Genomic DNA, 23,093 nt, shown 5'->3' with positions numbered 1-23,093 from the left:
TCTAGGAAAAAGAAGCCTTAACTGAGGAATTGCCTCCATCATACTCCCTGTAAACATCTGTATGGAACATTTTTTTGATTAATGATTTTTGTGGTAGGGCCCAGTCCCCTATGGGCAGTGGCACCCCCGGGCACATTGTCCTGGGGTGTTGTATAAGGAAACAAGATGAACAAGCCACAGAGAACAAGTCAGTAAGCAGCATTCTTCTGTGCTCTCTGCTTTGGCCCTTCAGCTCCTGCCTCCACTTCCAAACCTTGAGTTCCTGCCTTGGTTTCTTCAGCTATTAAGTGTAACCAGAGATATGCTCGATGAAATAAATCCTTCCCTCCCCAGTTGGTTTGGGTCCATGTTTTATCATAGTATCAGAAGCCAGAGACATTAAACTTGACCAACAACACTTTACATACTGAAGTATTTGTCACATCCTCTATTGTAAAAGACCCAATGAAATGTTTTTAATGAAGTAGTTAACAATTTCAATGATGTCATATTATACTCCTTGACAAATGGTATTTTGCAGACTAAGGTTTTATTCACTATGCAAGACTACATTATGAAGGGAAAAATTCCCAGTACCCCAGAGCAACAGGCAGCTGCTTCTGGAGCAACCTGACAGGGAAGGTTAAGCCAGGTCATCACCCAGCTCTGCCAGTCCCCTAGGACTCACAACTCTACTCATCCAGAACAGTTGACACTGTGGTGTTGTTAAGCTCACTGCTCACAGAAGCTGAGGTCAGCTGGATGCTCCTGTCTACAGTGGGGACTCTCCCACCAACAGTTTCATCAGTGTTCCTCTTTGGCCTCAGCAGAATAATGAAGCACTTGGGAAGAAATATACAGCCTAACAAGCCATAGCTGGATGCCAAAATGGCAAATATTTCCACGGCCACTTTGAATTTTCCTTTGGTGCTCAGGTACGCAGGGACAAAAGAGATCCAGACAATGAAAAAGACCAGCATTGCAAACGTGATGCATTTCCCTTCATAGTAGTTATCTGGCAGCTGGCGAGCCACAAACGTTGTAAGGAAACACAGTAAGGCCAGAAGAACATCAAACCCAAATATGGAGCACAGGAACTTTATAGAACCTTCATTGCATTCAAAGATGATCTTTACATTTTGAGGTTCAATGTTCTTGAACATCCTCGGAGGTTCCAATACCAAGTAAGCTGAGCATGCACCAATCTCCCCCAAAACACAGACCAGAACAATGAGTTTTCGAATAACGGGGTGCATGGATATAAGCCGAGTTTTGGATATGGAAATCCTGTAGGCAAAAAAGAGTGAAATAGTCTTTCCGAGAATGGAAGACAGACAGAGGCAAAAGCCTAGCGCCAGAGTGACCTGGCGGGCCATGCAGGACCAGTTCAGTGGCTTGCCTATGAAGAGCAAGGATGAGAGCACCGTGATGAGCAGAGACATCTGAATGAGGAAGCTCAGCTCCCGGTCATTGGCCTTCACCAATGGAGTGTGCCTGTGGATCACATACACCACGATGACTGCCAAGACCACGAGTGCCCCCAAGATGGAGAGGATGACAAGGGTGAACCCCAGGGCCTCCTCATAAGCGAGGAACTCCACCTCCTTTGGCACACACTTGTTCTTCTGTGCATTGGACCAGTCGTCTTCCCCACATGGGTCACATTCCCTTTGGCCTATTGGGAAAGAGCAGAGAATTGATTGCAAGGATCCCAGTTGTCACATTTAACTGTGAATAGTGCAGAGCAGTCAAAGGCATGAGCAAGGTGTGTGTGTGTGTGTGCATACATGTGCATGTGTGTGTGATCTTAAAATTAGTGTGGGAAAATGTGCTTGGTGCCTATAGATGCTATGGCAGATTGAGAGTTGCTTTCAATTTTAGGAATTGCACATTTCTCTCCAACCCCAGGCTTTCTTGAATTGGTCTTTTCCCGTGATGTGCTCCTGTCTTTCTCCTCTATCTATCTATAAAAGGTGTGTGTCTTTATCAACCTAAGAACCACCCAGCAATGAGAAAGTCACAGCTACTGAGGTGAGACAATCAAAAGGACTGGGACGCAATCTGTTAAACCCCTTGTGTTTTCATTCTCTCATTCAATATCCCCTCATGGAGGAGAATTGTGCCCAATCAAATGTCGTCAACTCCAGATGCTCAGTTGAATGAGTGGTGAGGATGAGGGTAGGAAGAAAAACAAAACCATCACCTCTAGTCCCTGAGGCTAAGAAGGCCAAGTCTGTATGGATGGAGGCTCTAAGAGGAAGCATTGGTGATCAAGAAAGAGCTACTTTAGCAGATGAGGGGATGGGTCTACCCAATGTAATTTAAAGATCCAGGGAAAGACTGGTGTTTCCTTTCAGTCACTCTGACTCCCGGGCTGGACATCTCTGATGGAATTCTGGGTGGACCCTGGGGACCTGTAGCCAGGGAGCTCTGCAGGATAACTGTACTACACTGCAGACCATTTTTTCCTTTCTACGTGGTTATTCTTAAGGGACATGTAACAAAAGTCAAGTGAATTTTTGTTCCTTCAACAACAAAAAAAGGAGAAATGTATATTGTCCTGTTTCAACACACTTCACAAAACCAAGCTGCTTAGGTCACCTCCAGAGAGCAGCAACTGAGCGAGCTGTTGCAGGAGCTTCTGCAGCAGTGCTGTGCCCTGCACGTGTTCTCAGTGCACAGCACCTTAAGATAAGCGAGTGACTCATATCCAGCTCTAGTTAGTGCTGAGTCCATTTTAGAAACAATAACTTGAACATTTTATTAGTTTATTCATATTTCACATTTTATATGTTTTTTAATCCTTTATCCACACTGCACAGAACATTCAATAATTTGATTGATGTTAATAATTTTTTGCCATACACTGCTTGCAATTTTGTAAAAATATGTTTCCAAGGACCTTTTTGTTCATTTATATTTAATTAATGGACAAATGTGAAAAAGTGTGAATAAGTGCCCATCTCTACCTGGTTTCTCTGACACATATCCATCAGCACATGGGATGCAATCAAAGCAGCAGATGGGTTCCCCTTGTCGAATCCCCTTCCTGGTCCCCGGAGAACACTCGTCCGTGCAGACTGAGTAGGGAAGCTAACAAAGACAAAGACTGTAGATATAACAAAGCCTTGAACCTTTTCCACTTGTGAAACTGAGAATGTTCCCAATTGTATTTCCAGGGAGACGTGTGTCTTATTTATAAAGGAGATGAACCCAGCATAGCGAGCAAAGATAGCAAACAAGGCATGACAATATAGAGAGCTTAGAAAGAACTTCTACTGAAGAACAGTCTTGTGATTGACTCTGGAATGCCAAGCAAACGCTAATGGCAGCTCTATGTAATCTTGGTGTTTAAGATCAAGCTAATATCACATGAGATACTGTAGATGAGACAGCTTGCTAAGGCTGTTCCCGTTTTAGGAGAACTTAAAACTCCAATAATCATCCTGAAAACCTGAAACATACATTCTCTGAGCAAAATAATTTCAACATAATATTAAATTAATGTTTTATAAATGGTAGGTAAAAAATTAAAAGTCAATTCAAGGGAGCAAATTTAAAAAGCATAAAACAATTGCAGAAGAGAGGTAGTTTAGGAATATTTTCTTGCTATGTCAGGTTAGAAATTTTAGAGGCCTTCTTTCATATCATGACTCATAAAGAATTTTACACATTGAAATACAGAATAATAGTGATATTTACAGATGAATTTATATCTGAATCTGGGGGTGGGAGGGCATTTCTTTTTTCACTTAGCTTTATCCTATAGTGTATTTTGATGGTGTTTTACCTCCTCTCTCAACTCTTCCCAGAACTTCCCCTCCTCCCTAGCCATCCTACCTCATGTTCTTTCTCTCTCTCCCTTTTATAAGGAGAAAAAAGTGAAAATCAGAACCAAAAAAAGGAATAAGACAGAATAAATCCCCCCCAAAAATTTAAAAGCTCTTCCCCTGATACCCTAGAGCACGAGCGCGCGCACACACACAGACACACACACCACCATAGAGTTTGTCTTGTATTGATCAACTACTGTTGGGCATGAGACCTACCCTGGAGTGTGGATGATGTACACAGTTGCACTCCACTGGAGAAAATTGTTTTTCCTTTCGTCAGCACATTAATTGAAAAACAATGTTTTGGTAAGGGATGAACATGAAACTCACTTCCCTCTCTCAGTGCTGGGACCCCATCTGGCTTGAACCTGTATAGTTACAATGTGTGGTGCCTCAGTCTCTGTGAGTTATGCATACATCAGATATGTTGTGTCTGCAAGAGTCACCTCTGTCCCCTAAAATCTGTTCAGCCCATCTTCTGCATAGATCCCTGTTTGCCAAAGGTTTCTATCTCATGGACCACTCTAACACCACGGGATATTGCCAAGGCTACCGGATGCTCTCCATATTCTGAGTCTAAGGCCCTATTGCTAAAGACAACACTTAAGCTATCAAACACAGAGAAGTAGAGCTGGTGCCCAACTAGAAGCTTTACTCATGATGACTAGCATTCATGGTGCTAGACAGTATTCTGCATGCTGCCAGAGGAGAAAATTAATCATCAACACCAGCTAACTATAAGTCCTATTACCTATAGCATCAACCTCCCTGCAAAATGAGAGAATGCATTGGGTAAGTGATATAGAGGAGGAATAGGAGCATGGCTTTGGTGAAGTGCTTCCCAAGCACAAGAGCCTCCGTTCAGATCCCAAACACCCAATAAAAGCCAGCATGGTAGAACACATGTGTAATCCCAGAAGTAATGAGAGAGCCAGGCAAATCACTAGCAGTCACTGGACAAGCCTAGCTAAATAGGCGAGCTTCAAGTTCAGTGAGAGACCCTGATCAAATATCTTACCAAGAGTGACTTAGGAATATCCCAACATCAGCCTCTGGCATGCACGTGCATGCACAAATACAACCGCAAGCATGCATCACATCACACATGGGCAAGCATGCACACCCCTCACCACTATGTAAACAGAAAGAGGAAATGAAACACAAACATGGTCAAAAATCATAAAGAGTGCTTGAGACTAAATCATACAGATTCTTATGCTTAATACTAAAATCCAAGAAAATATTAAAAAATTAAGAACGTGAATTTTCATATATTTTAAAATATGCTGTATTCAGGAAAATTGATTTGTAATTAGGATAATTTCTAAGTATTTTACATTTCATTAGTATCTTTAAAAATAGTTCCAGGACAGGCTCCAAAGCCACAGAGAACCCTGTCTCTCTCTCTCTCTCTCTCTCTCTCTCTCTCTCTCTATATATATATATATATATATATATATGTACACATATATATGTACATATATATATATAGCTATAAATCAAATAATCTATCAGTGTCACTAACCTTTGATGACTTGGTGTTCCAAAACAGTGGAGAATCCCTCGGAATGATGAGCTCATGCTTGTTGCTTTTGAATTTGAATGTCCCAACTGTCACAAAGGAAACTTCTCCATTGTTGTCTAATTGCCAGTTTAGGATGTCATAGTGACCTTCTGCCACATCGCCATTTTCATCCAGGGCGAGCCACTTGTCATCATGTGTTTTAAATTTAATTTCCTTCATATAGTACATCAGCTAGAAAGCAACACAGGCAATAAAAATAAGAGAAGATAGCAAGTTGTCAAAAATTCAATGGTTTTATAAAGAAAATCATTTCAAATTTATATTCTTGAAATTGTAGCGCTTCCTCTTGGTCTCTCCGTTACTTTTTTATCATCTAGGACAACCTCTAGCCACGTGTGCAAATCAGTCATGACGCACGGCTGGCCACAAGGAGAGGAGCTCTGAATGTACATGCACACAGCATTATAAAGGTTTCACTGGGAACATTCTGGTAAGATGGCAGGGTAGAAGCTATTGCTCTGTAAACTAGTGAAAGTCAGAATAAGAAAAAAAGTAGACTCCAGCCCAAAATCGGGCGGCTCAAAAATTCACAGAGAGAATGAAGTAATGAAAGAACGCTTGAGCAATGCAAAGAAAAGAGATGAGCCCCACACGACAAAGCCATAAACCAATCACAGCCTCCACCACGAAGTCACCTTGCACAGAGGGAGGAAGCTTCCTCTAAAGGGAGACCTGGGTGAGAGGCAAGCAGTCCCCCCACCCCAGGAGCAGGCTGTAGCCTTCGTTCCTTTGGCAGACGGGTTAGTGACGGAGAAACAGCCCATTTTGTCTCTCTATGTGTCTCACAGTCTAGCATCTGAGTACTGTCTCCCGTTGTTCAAATGGAGCCACCCTGGGAGCCTAAGATTAGGGAATAATCATTTGACCTGTCACACCTCATGAGTGAGGAGACAGATCAAGGAGTCAGTTGTGGAGATCAGAGCAACAGATGCTGACTGGAGGACATAGCAGGAGCCCCAGCATTGGTTAGGAAGTGCATAGGAAGGGAGAGCACCAACCCAAGTCAACAAGAGCAAAGTCTACCAACTGAGACCAACCCTGGAATTTGATTGTTCTCAGGCTCAGGCCAGGGTGATAATCAGTCCTGGAGACACCTATTCTCTTTGACTGTAGGACATAAGTTCCAGGGGTATTTATAATCCCCACAGCTGCATCCTTCCAGCAGGGTGATTCAAAGTTCTTGAAGGTGTGAACACAGACCCTTTCCATGTCCACCTCAGTACTATAGCTGCTTCCTAAGGTTGCTATGCACACAGGACACATCTCATAGCATATTGCACATAACACATAGCACATTGCTATGTACATAGGACACACATCAGTTAAAGCAAGAGTCACCCTAGAGAACATAATCTAGGAAGTCTCCTGGGGGCAGGGGAGAGGGTGCAGAGCACCTCCCCAGGCCACAGAATACAAGCTAAGTGTAGACAGCAGAGGCCCCTGTAAGCAAAGAAGGAATGTTAGTGAGGCCAAGCCAGCTCTGATGGGAACAAGACACTTGTCCAGTACTGACCACAACAGCATTTCCATTGGAAAGAAAAGTCCACATATTCAGGGGACATGTTTACCCTATGCATACGGCTGTCACCTCTCAGGTCCTCTCTTCATTCTCCCTCTTGATTTTTTTATTTACTATACCCTCATCACTTTTTTCACCTTACTATATTATTTAAATTTTTGTGTTTTTAATTATTATTCACCTTAATAATGTATTAAATTTGTCTACAATTTTTTTTCACCATTGAGATTGCTTTTGTTGTCGTTGTTTTAATCTTTACATTGGTGCCCTTTTGTGTGTTTGTGTTTGTTTGTTTGTTTTTGCATGGTGAAAAAAACCCTGTATCTTGATCTTCATGCATGCCTGGGCAGATGAGGTTCATACACGTAACCCAAATGCAGCTTGATCAAGCTCCCTTGCGTACTGACACAGAACACTTTTTCTTTATTTATTAATGGTAATCACAGCATACAGAGGAGAATCCCACATCAACTGGGGCATTCCCACGGGTAACAAACTGATGAACAGGGAAAACAAGTGGCTTAGCTTCTGCTTCAGGTTGCCTTAGTTCCCAATTTTGCTCTCCAATATCCTCACTGCATCCCTCGGTGGAGCTCTTTCCACAGATGACAGAGTTCCTTATGGTCAGTTTCCAAACCTTTCCCAACCTGTTGTCAGGTCCATCCGAAAGGAGTCCTCAGACCACTTTCCTTTACAGCCTCTCCAACATAGTCAAGTATGCCAGAGGAAAATTAGAAAATAGGGTTCATTCACCTACCTCTGTGTTAGAGACTCAAGTACCTATTAGTTCCTGTGAATACCTTTACCATAGCGGCATTTCCAACAAAAATGGAACAGGACCTCAGAGATAACAATCATTCTTATAGAATACATTATCCTTCATTTTGGGCTTTTCTGGTTCGCAAAGACAGATAATGAACCAGTTTTCATTTCTAATATTACTTTCTTTTTTGTTGTTGTTTGCTGTTGTTGTTGTTTGTTTTTGTTTTTCGAGACAGGGTTTCTCTGTAGCTATGGAGCTTGTCCTGGAACTAGCTCTGTAGACCAGGCTGGCCTCAAACTCACAGAGATCCACCCACCTCTGCCTACCGAGTGCTGGGATTAAAGGTGTGCCACCTTTTATTCTAATTAAATTAGAATTAAACTAATTAGTTTAATCACCAGCTGGCATTCTAATATTATTTTCAAAATTAAGTATTGTCTCTATGCAGCATGACATCCCCATGTTTGGCATTTTTTTTGTTGGTTGGCCTTATTTTGTTTGAGTCAGGGTCTCATAGCCCTGGCTTGTCTGTAACTTGCTTTGTAGACCAGGTTGGCCTGGAACTCGCAGAGATCAACCTGCCTCTGCCCTCCAAGTACTGAGATTAAAGTCTTGAGCCACAGTGGTTGACATTCCCTGTCTTCCAGGAAGGTAGGAAGGTCCAGATGAACTTGGGAGAGATCTTACTAAACGTGCACTCAGGACAATGTTCTTAGCCCATTCTTCTCCCACTTGAACTGTAATGATCCTATATTTTCCAAGTCTACAACCTATCTCAACGTCACTTAAGTCCTTTATGGTAGCTCCTTCCTCCAGGTCAGACCTCCTGCTGGACTCAGAAGTCACTATCCATTTCAGTATGTTGTACCTTGCAGATAGATAATCAAGACTGTCACTGAGTACCAGGACAAGAACAGCCTAAAGTGTAACCTTACCTTTTCATGATCACCTCCTTACATTAACTTAGGAGGCTAGGTCTATCTTAAAATCATCCTTCCTGACAAATGACCACTCAAAGCTCTGTGAAAGGGACCTTAGCAAATCTTCCTTCTGTCTTAAGCTACAAGGGCTGGTCCCTGTGGATTCATCGGTCTGGAGTTAAGACTGTTCTACACCCAGAAGCTCAGACAATTCTTCTGAGTCTCCTGGAAACCTCTGTCTCTCTTCTGACAAGACCTAGGTGAAAGTCATCCACAGACACCCCAATACCTCCATGAGTAGCTAAGATTCTCCCTCACCTCTCTGAACTTTAATTTACAAGCTCTTCCTCTCTCTTCCTCATTCTGTGTCCTAATAATCAAGACCCAACTGATTGAAGAGTTCATTTTAGAACTGTTTATTTAGAGGGGTCTCCTAGATTACAGAAGTAATCACTTACCTTTGGTTAAAATATGTATCTACTTCTATAAGAAATTCAAGTATGGTGGAATGCCATATCAGAGAGTTGCTCATTGTCTTTTTACTCATATGTCTCCACATTAAGGAACTGATCCCACCACCAAAAAGGCACACATACACAGTAATAACAAAAAAATAAAGAATAATTTCAGTGAGTGCTAAAACTCATCAGTAAAATGTATAATTAAAAGCAATACATTTTCAGAGCCTCAAAATGTTGTCCAACAAGATAATTATTACTTCCCATTGAAAATATAGCAATTTCATATAAAAATGGTGATATTACAGTTAAGCTACCAAAGTTAATAGTATTAGCAATAATTGAAAATGAATGTCTCCGGGAAATTCAAAGGTCCCAGCTACAGCAGCCTCTGTTGTATCAACAGAGAATTATCTAAAGATAAATGATGATGCTCAGTCAAGGAAGAAGTAACAAGTTAGAGACTGTCTTCCTTAGGGGTTACTATTGCTGTGAAGAGACACCATGACCACAGCAACTCTTATAATGAAATATTTAATTTAGGGTGGCTTGTTTATAGTTTCAGAGTTCAGCCCATGGTTATCATGAAGGGGAGCATGGCAGGACGCAGGCAGACATGGTGCGGGAGCTGAGAGAGCCACATCTGGACTCAAAGGCAACAGGAAGTCACCTGAATGTTGCCCTGAATGAAGCCTGAGAAAAAAACCCTCCAAGTCCATCCCCACTTTCAAGAGAAGGTGTGACTCAGATTAAAAATGTGCCCTCCAGCCTCAAGGTTACTCTGAACCAATGTGAATTGCTTAATATGAGTTGAAAACCAGGAGGCATGGAAGTGAGACTCCCAGGTAATGGTCCAGAACAGCCAGGAAAGTTACAGAAAAAAAATGTGTCTCAGGAATAACAAACAAACAAAAACCATCCCAGTCAAACAGGCAAACCATTTCTTTAAGTGATCATATAAGGAAATGTGACTATCAAAAACAATTGTAAATAGCTTTAAGGTCTTGAATACTTATGAATGGCATGCTATATCATAAAGTAAAACAACTCACCTGCCAGAATTCAAAGGTGGGTATATATGCACAAGACTTATCTGGCTTATATGGACCGTATCCTTCTTCACAGTTACTGAGACTATCTAGGGCGTAAGCCATAGCATACACAGCTTGTCTGACGTTGTTCGTGATTCTGAGCTGAGACATATCCAGATAGGTATTTTTCAGGTCTTCCAGCTTCTCCTCTCCAGTGCAGAGCTGATCAGACATGTCATACAACCTGTCTTCTTTGCCAGTCATATTCACTCTGTGGTCCACGTTGTAAGGCACACTGCTATTGGGCCAGGTACAGTTAAAAGCAGTTTGCCAGAATTCAATGGTCAGGACGTCATTCGGATCCTTGCTAGGGTGCACGTCATAAAGAAACTCTTTCAGTCCTGGTATAACGGTTCTTGGGATTGCAAATCCAATAGTTCCGCCAAAATAGGGGAAGTACTCGGGCTTTGCAATGAGGGCGGAGGTAATCCAGGCTTCGCTGGCTATCCATGTCCTGTCAGTTATGTTATGATGAACCATCTCCAGCACAAAGGGGCTGAGGTCAATGTCAGAGGTAAAAAGCACAATGACTCTGGCCGTGGAACTCTTCACTGCCTTGACGGCCTTTTGCATTTTCTCATTGGAGTAGACTTTGGGAATGGTTTCAGAAAATGCAATACAGAGTTTGATAATCTCCATCTTTTCCTTAAAAGTTTTTACTCCATATTTTCCATACTCATCATCAGCTGCAACGGTGCCTACCCAGACCCAACCAAAGTGTTGGATAAGATTCACCATGGCCTCCGACTGGATCTTATCACTGGGTATTGTGCGAAGATAAGATGGAAACTGGAATTTGTCACTAAGAATTGAGGAGGAAGAAGTATAGCCAACCTACAATTGAAAATATTTATAGTTATTAGGAGGCAAGCTTCAGAATATTCTGAGAGGGAAGAACTGAATAGGTCTTTCATTTTCCTCACATTTTTTTTCCATGAAAAATCACTTTCTGCTCCTACTGAGTGAGTGAGGTCCATCAATGGAAGTCTTCAGTCTTCCTTGTCAATACCAAGGGGGTTAGGGCTGTCTATTATTGATAAAACTCAATGTAGTATTTTCATGAATGGCCTTGACCAAGATGTCATTTGCTCTTTCCTTTATCCTCTTGGGAGATCTGTGACTCCTCTGAGTCCTGACATCCAGACTCTTTGTCACCTTCAGTACCTCACGCGCGAAGATGATGGACTGAGCCCACTCCCCATCCATTTGGTAGCGCCGATTTGTCTTGCCTACATTCTCTCACTCCTCTGTCACCCCAATTAGTTTTGTTCTTTTCTTTCCTTTTGTATTTTTCTTTACTTATTTCATTCTGCCAGGACTTCTACACGAGTAGATGCTAAAAGGTAGTACCAGTGTCACGTCTAAGCAAGCATTTTTTCTGCAACGAATTTTGACACTCTCATTTTATAGGACTATAATTATTCACATAAAGTACACCCTTTTGTTGTCGGTCAGTAATCCTTGGACGTATTTCCCACTTTGTTGGGAGCTGTAGATCCCTGGCCCCTTGACTGCCTTTGCCTGCCTCTGACCCTTTGCCTGCTGGAGTGAACGGAGCAGAACACCTGTGCCTGCAGCTGCTCTGAGCACGAGGCCTCGATGGCGGGGGAGTGGGTTCTGATGAGGCCTGCAGCTGCTCTGAGCACGAGACCCTGATGGCGGGGGAGTGGGTTCTGATGAGGCCTGCAGCTGCTCTGAGCACGAGACCCTGATGGCGGGGGAGTGGATTCCGATGAGGCCTGCTGCTGAAAAGATCCCTAGAGCTGGGATGTGGCTATCAGTTAAGGATCCCTATATAAGCTGCCCTGGAGCACACAATACAATTGGCATTCTTGTATCAAGGATGACCCGTGTCCACGTCTCTCTCTGTCTGTCTCTGTGCATGTGTTTTAACTCTCCAGGCCCAGTTCCTGGCTTGCTCACCGAGCTGTAGTGGCATGGGTTCGACAGGCATAGGACTGTAGAGTGGATGCTGTGCTCTACACACCTTTAGGGACCTGATAATGGAACTTAGTTTGCCATGTGTGGGTGACCATTTTTGTGCACTTCTGTAATTTAACTCGGCACATCACTCATTCTCCTTATTATGCTACTCCTGTATCACTTCCAGTAGGGTCTTCTATATTACAAGTCCCCAGCTCCAGAACTGTCAGTTCCCTCATGGAGTCCATCACTTCCTAGGTTCTCTTTTCTTGGCCTTTCATTTCATTCTTAATCCTCTGGCTAACACTGACACTCTTTGTTAGCGTAACACAGGCAGCAACATCATGGAAGTTATCTACAGGAAAGAACACATTTTAAAAAAGCTAAGACAGGACTGGGGCGATGGATTAGTGGGTACAGTGCTTGCCATGCAAGCCTGATGACCTAAGTTCAGTTCCCAAACTCCAGGCAAAATGTGGATGCAGTGGCATACATCTGTCATCCCTGCACATCTGTAGCAAGGTGGGAGACAGGGAATGGAGAATTGGCCAGAAGCTCGCAGGATACTTAGCCTTGAGAATACTAGACAGAATCAGTAATGAAAAATTTTGCCTCAACCAAGTGGAAGGCAAGGAACGACTCTCTAAAGTTGTTCTCTAACCTCCATATTTATGTCATGGTAGTCATGGATGTATATGCTTGCACATGCACAATAATCTGTAAAGTTGTTTCAGCTTTTGGTAGTATCCCAAAAGGACATCCATTTTGTGAAATTCCGAGACCCATCTTAGACTGTGAGTGTGATGATTTAGGTGGTCATTGACAAGCATCTACAGAAACCAAAACCAAACCATGCCTTATTCCAGCTAGGGATCAACCACCAACTGTGCATCCCGTTCTCTGGAGCATGGTGACAGTGAGAAGTATTTAATCTCTGCATCCATCCCTGCAAACAGAATGTTCTGGGTAGAGTCATTCCAATCCCCTCTAAGGAAGCCTCAGGTCTCGTGGCTGAGGAACACTTGGAACGTCATCACACCCATCCCAAACTGTCTTTGTAGCTCATCTCAATGTCTTTCGCATCTCTTATTTTCAACAGTTTCTACACACTGTATTTTTTAAAAATATTTTTGTTTGTTTTTCAAGACATGGTTTCTTTGTGTTATCCTGGTTGTCTGGGAACTAGCTCTATAGACCAGACTAGCCTCCAACTCAAAGATCTGCCTGCCTCTGCTCCATACACCCCGAAGTGCTGTGATTAAAGTGTGTGTGCCACCATTTTCAAGTGTATGCCTGTCTGTTTGCATTAGTTTATGTGTACTGCATGTATCCAGCAGCCCATGAAAGCCAAAGGAGGGCTTCAGATCCCTTAAAACTGGGGTTTCAGGTGGTTGAGAACCACTATATGAGTCTTAGGGACTGGATCTAGATCCTCTGCAAGAACAGCAAGTGCTCTTAACCTCTTAGCCATCTCCCCAATCCCCATTTCTATTTCTTTACAAGCACTCAACACAATATATCGAGATACCTGAGGCATGTAATATAACCCAAAAATTCTTGAAGCTGCAACTGACAAGGACGATCCCCCTGATCCAACTATTCCTGCAAGAATTGATCCAGTGCTGTTTCTAAAGTTGGGTTGGTACTCTTCCTGCCCTGTTAGAAACACCAAAGCTGATTCCATTGCTTTGGTGATGGAATAGCAGGAATCGAAGATCTGATAGCCCAGAGTGTGGTTGGGCAAAATGTCCTTCCTCTCGTTAATCTCCTTGATGGTGTGGATCATGGTTTTCATCCAGCGGAAACCTCGGAAGTAAAACCTGGAAAGGAAAGCTTTTGTGAGGGACTGGCCACTGGGGATAGGGGAAAGGGTGGGGGTGAGGATGATGTTGAGGATTGGGTGGTGTTAAAGGTGGGGAGGCAAATGGGTGTGGGGTGCAGGTGTGGGTGGGGGTGGGGGACTTTTCCAGGAAGGATCTTCAGTTACCAAGTGATTACACCTTTTTGCTGAAGCAGCAATAGGTACCTCTGTTGTCTCCTCTTCAATTGACATTACAATCTTCAAATATTGAATCATATTCACTATTGATTAGTAATCTTGGGGATCAAACATTTGGGTTTTTATTCACACACACACACACACACACACACACACACACACACACACACATATTCTGTGGTTTTCCCAAACGGCCAATTATCTCTTTTTTTCACAAAAATATACTTATAATAATTGTTCCCTTCACCAACAGTCCCCCTTGTTTTCCACTCTCATAGGAAGTCCTTGAGGCCATATGATTCTTCTCCTTATCTTGACCTTTGTTCTTCTGATCATTAATAATAATTATAAAAACGACTAGAATACATTAAGAGCAGTAAGAAGAACAGATTGGTGCCTTGCTCAACTGCCACCAAAGGGCTTCATCCAGAAACTGACAGAAACAGATGGAGACCCACAGTCAACATAAGGTGGACCTCAGGGAATTCTCTGGAAGAGGGGAAGAAAAATTATAGGAACCAGGAGTGTCAAGGACACCACAAGAAAACCCACAGAGACAACTAACCTGGGCTCACAGGGGCTTATAGAGACTGACCCAACAATCAGGCTCATGGGACTGATCTAGGCCCTCTGCATAAACTTTACAGTTGTGTAGCTTCGTCTCCTTGTGGGACTCCTAATAGTGGAAGCAGGGACTATTTCTGACTCTGTTGTCTGCTTTTGGGACCCATTCTACTACAATACTAGATTGTGTAGACAGAAGTTTCTGCCCTGCTCAGTCCTGCAGCCATTCACTCCCAAATAAACACATAGAGGCTTATATTAATTATAAATTGTTTGCCTATTGCTCAGGCTCATTACTAACTACCTCTTACAACTTAAATGATTATATGATTTTTGTTTATGTTTTGTCACATGGCTTGGTACCTTTTCTCAGTAAGGCATCTTCATCTTGCTTCCTCTGATTCTGGCTGATGTCTGTGTCTCTGCCTTTCCTCTTCCCAGAATTCTCCTAGTCTGGTTGCCCCACCTGTACTTCCTGCCTGGCTACTGGCCAATCAGTGACTTATTAAACCAATATGAGTGACATCTTTACAGTATACAAGAGCATCATCCCACATCAGGATTGCCACACCCAACCTTAATAGGAGAGGAGGTGCCTAGTCTGACTGCAACTTGACATACCGTGGTTGGTATATCAAGTTATCCATGGGAGGCCTGACCTTTTCTGAAGAGAAACGGAGAAGGAGGAGTAGGTGGGTGGGGAAGAGATATGAGAGGAGAAGAAGAAGGGGAAACTGTTTGGGATGCAAAACAAACATACAAATAAGCCAACAAATAAGAAAGAAAATAAAATGCCTTTACATACTTAAAAAATCACTAAAATACATTAAGGCACAAAGCAAGAGTACGGAAACACATTACAAAAATTATGTGTAATACAATTCCAATTGCATATCCTTCTAAGATTTTATTTTTAATACTGAAGGATATTTACTATGATATATCATTCTTTTAATTCTCTAGCCATTAAAATAAGTATTGTGGGTCAGGACCACATTTTGCAATTCCTCCTATATATATCAACTAACTCTTCTATTTTCTTCTTTCTGTCTTCAGTGTTAAAGCACATTTTAATTTACTAAAGGCAAGTACTTCAGCATGACTTTGTGCCTTAAAATCTTCTGTAGATATTTAACTTCATCTTCTTCTCAGTAATTTTTTTTAATTAAATAGCTAACAGTAGGAAGTTGGGGAGATGGCTCAGCATTTAAGACCACTATTGCTTTTTCAGAGGATCCAGGTTTAATTCTCAGCACCCACGTGGAGGTCCATAATCATCATAACTGCAGTTCTAGAGGATCTGGTATCCAACTCTGGCCTCCACAGGCTGCAAGCATGGACATAGTACACACAGATACATGCAGGCAAAACATTCACACATAAAAATAAATAAACCTAATAACTGTAAAGCTACTCAATAACAATAAGCATTTTGGAACGTTGGAATTTTCTTCCCTGTTGATTGAATTATCATTTAAGAGGTAGTTCTTTCCTTTCTCAAGACAGTATAACACAACAGTAAAAGAACATGCACAACACTGTCTGGGTATGAAACAGAAAAACAGCCTAACAGTTACAACCTGAGATGGTAAACACAACCATCTGAGTAGATGCAGAACAAAGGGACACCTGGAGAAACTTACAGGCATACTAGGGTTTAAAAGTTGCCTTGGAAACAGAAGAAGGGAACTTCAAACAGAAGGAGCCACATGAGTCCAGGCTCTGAGACAGGGGAACGCATCAGTTTGTAGTGAGGAATAGAGGGATATTTTCAGAGGACAGTGGCTCAGCTGGGGCAGAATAGGGATGGAGTGAAGGCGCAGAAGACACCACAGCACAGATGGCTGTTTCTGGATTAACCATGGTGACATCATCAAGATTTTGAAATAAATGTAGCAGTATCTTTTTTTCAAAGTAAGATTAAAAATTTACCTCAAGAGGCAGAAAACTATCTGCCTGCTTCGAAGCAGTAACTCCATCCCTTGAGAAGTTAGCCGAGAAAGCCACTCTTACCATAGAAAGAAAGCTTTCTACCCAAAGGGAAGTACAGAGGTTTTGAAACATTATTTCTCTATTTTATTGGTGGTTTGCCTGCATGAAATTGTCAGATCCGCTGGAAGAGTTACAGACAGTTGTTAGCTGCCATGTGGGTACTGGGAATTGAACCTGGGTCCTCTAGAAGAACAGTCAGTGCTCTTAATTGCTGAACCATTGCTCTGGCTCCCAGAGATTATTGTAGTACTGGGAAACGCGAACAAACTAATATGTCCACTGATAGCCCCTCAACTGTATGAGGATGTTCTCCATCATTACAAAGCAATCATCCAAGAAGTGATGCTGTGCTGAGAAGACAGCTGTGAGGGAAACAGGGAGCTCTGTAGCTGAGCTGCATCGGAAGTGTTTTAGGGATTATCAGGGAAATCATTTTAAATCATCACAGGGTAATTGCTAAAAAAAAAAAATGGGATTTGTGGCAAAGTTTCCTACATTTGTTAATTTTTATCATGAGGTTTGCAGTATTTCATAATGTCTAAATCTTCCTTTTATCACTACCAAACAAAAGTTAAATACACCTTTCTTTTCTCCATCTCATTATTTTCCTCTATTCTGAGCAACATTTTCAAAATAATACAAAGACTCTCTGTTTTATGCACTTTTAACAATTGGACAGCTGAGACTAGTGCAGCGTTCACGTTGTTTATTTCAGAATGAAACTGCTCCAAACCCCATGCTGGAGTTCTAAATCAGTTAGGGAAAGTTTATGATTCAAAAAATAAATTAATATTGCTTATTTTGACCCTGGATTCTGAACACTACATAGACCATTGGAAGGAAAAGTTGAATCCCATGGAAGAATAATAAGAGGCTTGGAGAACACTGGGACCGTAAGAGAGAAGGAACAATTGACAGATACTGGTGGAAAATAATTATAAAATCTAATTTTAAAGAACTGTATTTTTTAACATAATAAGACCCAGATGCAGTCACTCAAATCCTAATTTCAATGATTACACAAATCCCAAAATAACCCTAATTAGGGAGTTATTTTAAATAGGACATATCTCTACCCTTTCAACTATGGTGCATTAGCGCATTATTTTTAAGGGAAGTAAATTCATATTTTAAAATCTGTGTATTGTCTTTACCATCTAACATTTCTGGGACAGAAACCTTCAGAAGTTCCAGTGGAGAACCAATTAAGTACTTCCATTTATAAAATATCAATGTATTGAATTTTGGTGAACTCTAAGTTTTCATTTTAGGTGACTGGGAATTAAAGAAGTGAAAACTCATATGATAAATAAAATTTGACTCTACAATCATCTCTTTGTAAGTAAAATCTGTGTATTCTTCCCCATTCTTTTGGCTTCATTGTGGAAAGCAATGACAGGCTTGAGAATGGGATTCTTTGTCAACCTTCCTATTTTCTGATTACTACCCTTCACCCAATGACATCTCAGATATGGAACGTGAGACACATCATGGGAAAGGTGTAATCGGTAAAGATGTGAGTTGTCAGTAACTGCTAAATGTTTACAGTGTACCCTAACAACTCTGATGGCCACGAAGCTTCATGGAAATGCCTAGCGTGTTAGGTCAAAGGTGCAGCTAAAACAGTGTTTGTGCTTCCGTTACAACTCTTTAGAGTGTGATGTTGTGTCTGTGTGTGTGTGTCAGGGTGTGTGTTAGTGTGTGTGTGTGTGTATTTTTTTGGGGGGGCAAAGAAACAATACAGAAAAACGAAAAATTGTTTTCTGATAAAAATAAGTTGTAGGCAATTTGCTTTGCTTTCTTCAATTTGTGGCATTCTTTTCATACTAAAGTGGTTGTGTGTACGTGTATGCATGTGTATGTGTGATGTGTGTCTTGATTATTAACACATAGCTGTCCTATCCATGTTTTGCATTTCTCACAGCTGATTATTGGCAAATTCTAGTATCAGGCATGGATCCTATTTCCTGAGGAGGCAACTTGGAGGTGCGAACACTAAGGGCAAAGCCTTCCAGCAGCGTAGGTCTTGTTCAGATAAATCCATGCTCCCCTGAAGTGTGCGTCTCTTGAAAAGGGTTTCAGACTTTACTAATTAACAGTAGAGCTGCAGTGCTACCTAATTCTGAATCTGTGCTTCTCAGTCCTCAGTGTGCACGGGAATCAACAGGAGTCTTCTCAAAACATAGGTTCTCATTTTGCAAGTCTAGGATGCAGCCCTAAGTCTCCATGCCTAACAAGCTGCTGCTGCTGCTGCTGCTGCTGAAGCTGCACCACAGAGCGCTCTGGAGAACCAACCATTCTGTATAGCATTGAGACTCCACCTGGAGACCCAAGCCCCATAACCACCCCACTCCTCCCCCACCACCTGAACTGACAAGAAAGAAGATTAAATACTGACTTACCCTTCACACATGGGTGATACTGGCTCCAAAATAGATTCATCTACTGGGATGGTCCTGGAGTGAATGGGAAACAGTCCTGCAATAACAAGTGAATGGTTTTTGGCATCTACGTATCCAGACAAATTAAACTTAGCCATCAACCTGCATTGGGGTTCCTCTGTTGTGTTTTGAGTACCCAATTCAGCCCATAAAAATGCAAGAAATCCTAGAGCCAAGTATATCTTTTCGCCGGCCATGTTAATAAGGTGTCTGAAGAAACCGACTAGTGTGGAAATCACACACATTTTAGTGAAGCATCTTGATTGAGCATTAGAGTGTGTGTGTCTCCCAGTGGACTTGGCTTGCCACTACTTGCTACATAATTTTCGTGTCTCAATCACAGGGCTTGCAATCACTTGCAATTTGTGGATCTGGACTGGGAGCCAAGCAACCCTTGGAGAAGACACTTTGGAAAATCCCCTTATACTTTGTAATAATAAATGACAGAGATGTGGATTCTGGGTATGAGCCATTTGATTTTTTTTTCACTAAGACAAAAAGACAAAATCACAAAGAGTCATTTGATTTTGTAGAAACTGTCCCTCTCTTGTCCAGCACTGTTGGCTTCTTCAATTCTCCCTACAACCAATTCTGTCGGATCTTCTCTATGCCAAAGATGAGAACAAAAGCATCCTGCTTCATCACAAGGTATCAAAAGTGTGCAGCAGTATCATTACCTCATTGATGACTAGGACACTAACCAACGACCTTAGGGGAAAAAACCCTGTAAGGCCCTGATATATTTAATGTGTTTATTTCATGCATACTGTTTCCTTTACCCTTCAATACCACATGCAGTGCTTTCTCAGCTCCCACTCCATAGATTCAGGCTCATGGCTCTGATTTCTCCTGAAAAATTCTACCCCCATTTCTCCCTTCATCCTCTCCCCTGCTTCTCCCCTCTCCCTTTCTCATGTCTACTCTCCCCTCCTCCCCACATACTACTTCTGAGCCACACCTCTAGTTCATCTGCTTCCTTTCTTACGAGGTCCAGCTCAGAAACAAACCTCTCTTAGGAGGTGGACTCACCCTTCTTCTTAGTCCTCCTCTGTTGCCCTATTATCCCCTTTTCAAATTCTCTCCTTCAAGTACATAATTCATAGTATTTTCAGAGTACAGTCCAGGCAAAGTATTAGATCTTGAAAATCATACAGACCATTTTAGCATGCAACTTTTCTCCAGAGTACCCTCCTCACAGATGCAATAGAAACCCATACAAACTTGATGTACGGTGGTAACGAATACAGCTTCAATTGTCATTCTAAGACATAGAATAAGCTAAGAGCACACAATAAGGAGATTTTTTTTAATATTTATTTATTTATTTATTATGTATACAATATTCTGTCTGTGTGTATGCCTGCAGGCCAGAAGAGGGCACTAGACCCCATTACAGATGGTTGTGAGCCACCATGTGGTTGCCGGGAATTGAACTCAGGACCTTTGGAAGAGCAGGCAATGCTCTTAACCTCTGAGCCATCTCTCCAGCCCCAATAAGGAGGTTTTTGAGTCATTTATAGTCTAGTTCCATGATGGAATACAGCACCTTTTAGGTTTTGTTCTTAAGAACAAAAGTACAGCCCCTCACCAGTTGCAGCACTCAGAACTGACCCTGCACTTGCCGGGCAGCTTTGTAGACTCAGGTGTGGGTGAATCGGTCCTGAGGGCATGAGAGGGGCATAGCTGGTACCGTTTTCCATGTGGTGATGAGGGTGAGGGAAAGATACCATCCCCCCCCCCCCGTTTCCTCTGCCACGTGTGGTGGGCAAGCGAGCTGATCCTCCCCCTAACCAGTTGTAACACTCAGGAAAGTGGACCATGCACCTTGCCTGGGCAGTATAGTAGAGCTGATACTATTGGGTGTAGGTGAACCAGCCTGAGAAGGTGAGTGGGGGAGATCTGGTCTATCCCCTCATCTGCTATATAATAGTGTGGGCAAAAGAGAAAGGCGCTTCCCACCCCCTCCACCTCTCATCCTTCCATCCTTCCACCAGCCACCTCCTTACTCCACCCCTGTCCCTTGCCACCTATGGCAAGATGGAAAACCTGGCCCGGAGGTCATAAGAGCAGGATTGCTGTCCCTGCCTCTCATCAGCTACAGCACTCAAGAGAGTGGCCCCAACACCTCACCTGAGCAACACAGTAGAGCTAGCCCTGATGGTGTGGGTGTGGCAGAGCCACCCCAGAGGGTGTGAAAGCTAGCCCTATCCCTGTTCATCACTTCAAGGGTAAACCAGCTGGGGCAATGTTGGAGAGCTCACCCTGGTGGTTAGGATGGGGCAGGGGAATGGGGGAACTGGCATGTGGACCAACACAGCAACTACCTAGGCCCAGAACCAGGGTTGTGAGTTGGCCCACTCCATATCCACCCCATCTATGATCTGCAGGAGCACATGAAGTTGTTGGTCCTGCAAACCCAAAGCTGCAGGATCTCCCCAACACAGGGCAACAAACAACAGGATATCCAAGAGGAGTCCCAGTGAGGGTCCAGCATCAATAGGATGCAGAAACCAGAGGCCTGGAACCAGACCAATGACTCTTTGAAATGAACACTTGCAAGTAAAGATAAATGTATAAAAGCGTTTACTGTGTGACTCAGTGAGTCCCACTACAGCTTCCTAGATGAGATTTTTCCTTTCTTCTTCATTTGTCTTTTTTTTTCCTCTCAAATTTTATTTCAATTTTTTCCCCCGTGGGAGAGGTTGCAAGGGCAGACGGTGGATATGAAGGGCATGGATCTCCTGGAGCTGAAGTTACAAATGGCTGTGAGCAGCCTGACATGGTAGATGGATTTATAGAAAATGCTGGAGTTCATTTTCCCTCCAATAAATATGATCACTTCTGAAACCTACTGTCACTTGACATAAACTCATTTAAGTTGTAGGGAGGTTAATGTGGGAGGTCGTTCTGTTTATGTATTGCTTTTATTGATTAATGAGTAAAGAAACTGCCTTGGCCTGTTGATAGGGCAGAGCTCTAGGTAGGTAGGTAAAGGTAGACTGAATGTTGGAAGAAGGAAGGGCCGAGTCAGAGCGATGCCATGGAGCTGCAGGCAGAGTCAGACATGCTGAAATTTTGCAGGTAAGCCCCTGCCACATGGCGATACACAGATTAATAGAAATGGGTTAAATCAATATGCAAGAGTTAGCCAATAAGAAGCTAGAGCTAATGGGCCAAACAGTGATTTAATTAATACAGCTTCTGTATGGTTATTTTGGGGCTAAGCTAGCTGGACGCCAGGAACTGGGCAGCGAGAACCAACAAAGCGGCTCGCTCCACCAACAGAAGACCATCATTATTCTCGCCCCCATCTGGAATGACAACCCTGTAAAAATCAGTAAATAAGCTCTCAACGTATTCTGCTAAGCTAGCCACACTACTTCCAACTTTTGCTTCAACATGCCTGGGTGCATCTGTCCATTTCATCTGATTGAGATAAATGAGCATTATAAAACTCTCTCAAAGACAGAGCACTTTCTGTTCCTCATGTCGTTCTCAATTCAGATATTTACTTGTAGTTTTGTTGGTCAGTATTTTGCAAGTTATGTTTCTTCATCTATGTATCTATGTATCTGCATATCTATATTTATATTCCATTTATCCAGAAGAATAGGAGATTAAAACCATTTTGTAACATTTTCACAGGGGAGTAAATTCTACTTAACTCTGTGCAATGACATGACAAATATTACTGAATTTCTCAAAAACCTAGCATCTTATGACTTGTTCTGCGTTAATTTTTTTTAAAGTCAAGGCCTTTATTATAGATTAGACATAACTACTATCTTGGTGTCTTAATGTTCTTTCTTTTTGCTTCTTCGAGTAATGTTTTCAAACCAACACTTTTGCACTTATTTTCTCTAGAAAATTCCGCGGAGGGCATCATCCCTTAGAGAAGGAATGAGGGGTTAAAGGAAGTATGTTTTGTTAATATGGTTCTATGGTTTCTTGTCATTCTGGACAAGTTGTATTTGTCACATCCTCTATTATAAAATACCCAATGAAATGTTCTAATGAAGTAGTTAA

General features: G+C 42.2%; 1 protein-coding gene across 2 annotated transcripts; it reads right to left on the bottom strand.

Annotated features, from left to right (window-relative positions):
* Positions 1-671: 671 nt before the first annotated feature.
* On the bottom strand, positions 672-19,264 carry LOC121452946 (vomeronasal type-2 receptor 1). 2 transcript variants are annotated; one of them, XM_041659370.1, is made up of 6 exons: positions 19,029-19,264; positions 13,600-13,891; positions 10,110-10,982; positions 5,338-5,568; positions 2,949-3,072; positions 672-1,654 (listed from the first exon to the last, which is right to left on the bottom strand). In XM_041659370.1, exons 1-6 carry the CDS (start codon positions 19,262-19,264, stop codon positions 672-674), a joined length of 2,739 nt encoding a protein of 912 aa, XP_041515304.1. The 2 variants fall into 2 exon arrangements, with proteins under 2 accessions (XP_041515304.1, XP_041515305.1); XM_041659371.1 differs by having other exon boundaries at positions 13,600-13,904; positions 19,036-19,165.
* Positions 19,265-23,093: the final 3,829 nt, after the last annotated feature.

Source organism: Microtus oregoni, unplaced genomic scaffold (genome assembly GCF_018167655.1).
Source record: "Microtus oregoni isolate MIOR12 unplaced genomic scaffold, Mior012 000010F_ref0000083, whole genome shotgun sequence".
NCBI classification, from domain to species: Eukaryota; Metazoa; Chordata; class Mammalia; order Rodentia; family Cricetidae; genus Microtus; species Microtus oregoni.
Note: the sequence above shows the minus strand (reverse complement) of the source record. Positions and strands in the feature narration are given on the sequence as shown.

What these genes read in the sequence shown, in the direction of transcription:
- LOC121452946 (XM_041659370.1), bottom strand. Translation starts at nt 19,264, where the DNA reads ATGGCCGGCGAAAAGATATACTTGGCTCTAGGATTTCTTGCATTTTTA. An exon ending in CCACCTTTGAATTCTGGCAG is followed by an intron (nt 5,569 to 10,109) that starts GTGAGTTGTTTT and finishes GTTGCTTTCTAG; the next exon opens with CTGATGTACTATATGAAGGA. An exon ending in GGAACACCAAGTCATCAAAG is followed by an intron (nt 3,073 to 5,337) that starts GTTAGTGACACT and finishes TGTCTTTGTTAG; the next exon opens with CTTCCCTACTCAGTCTGCAC.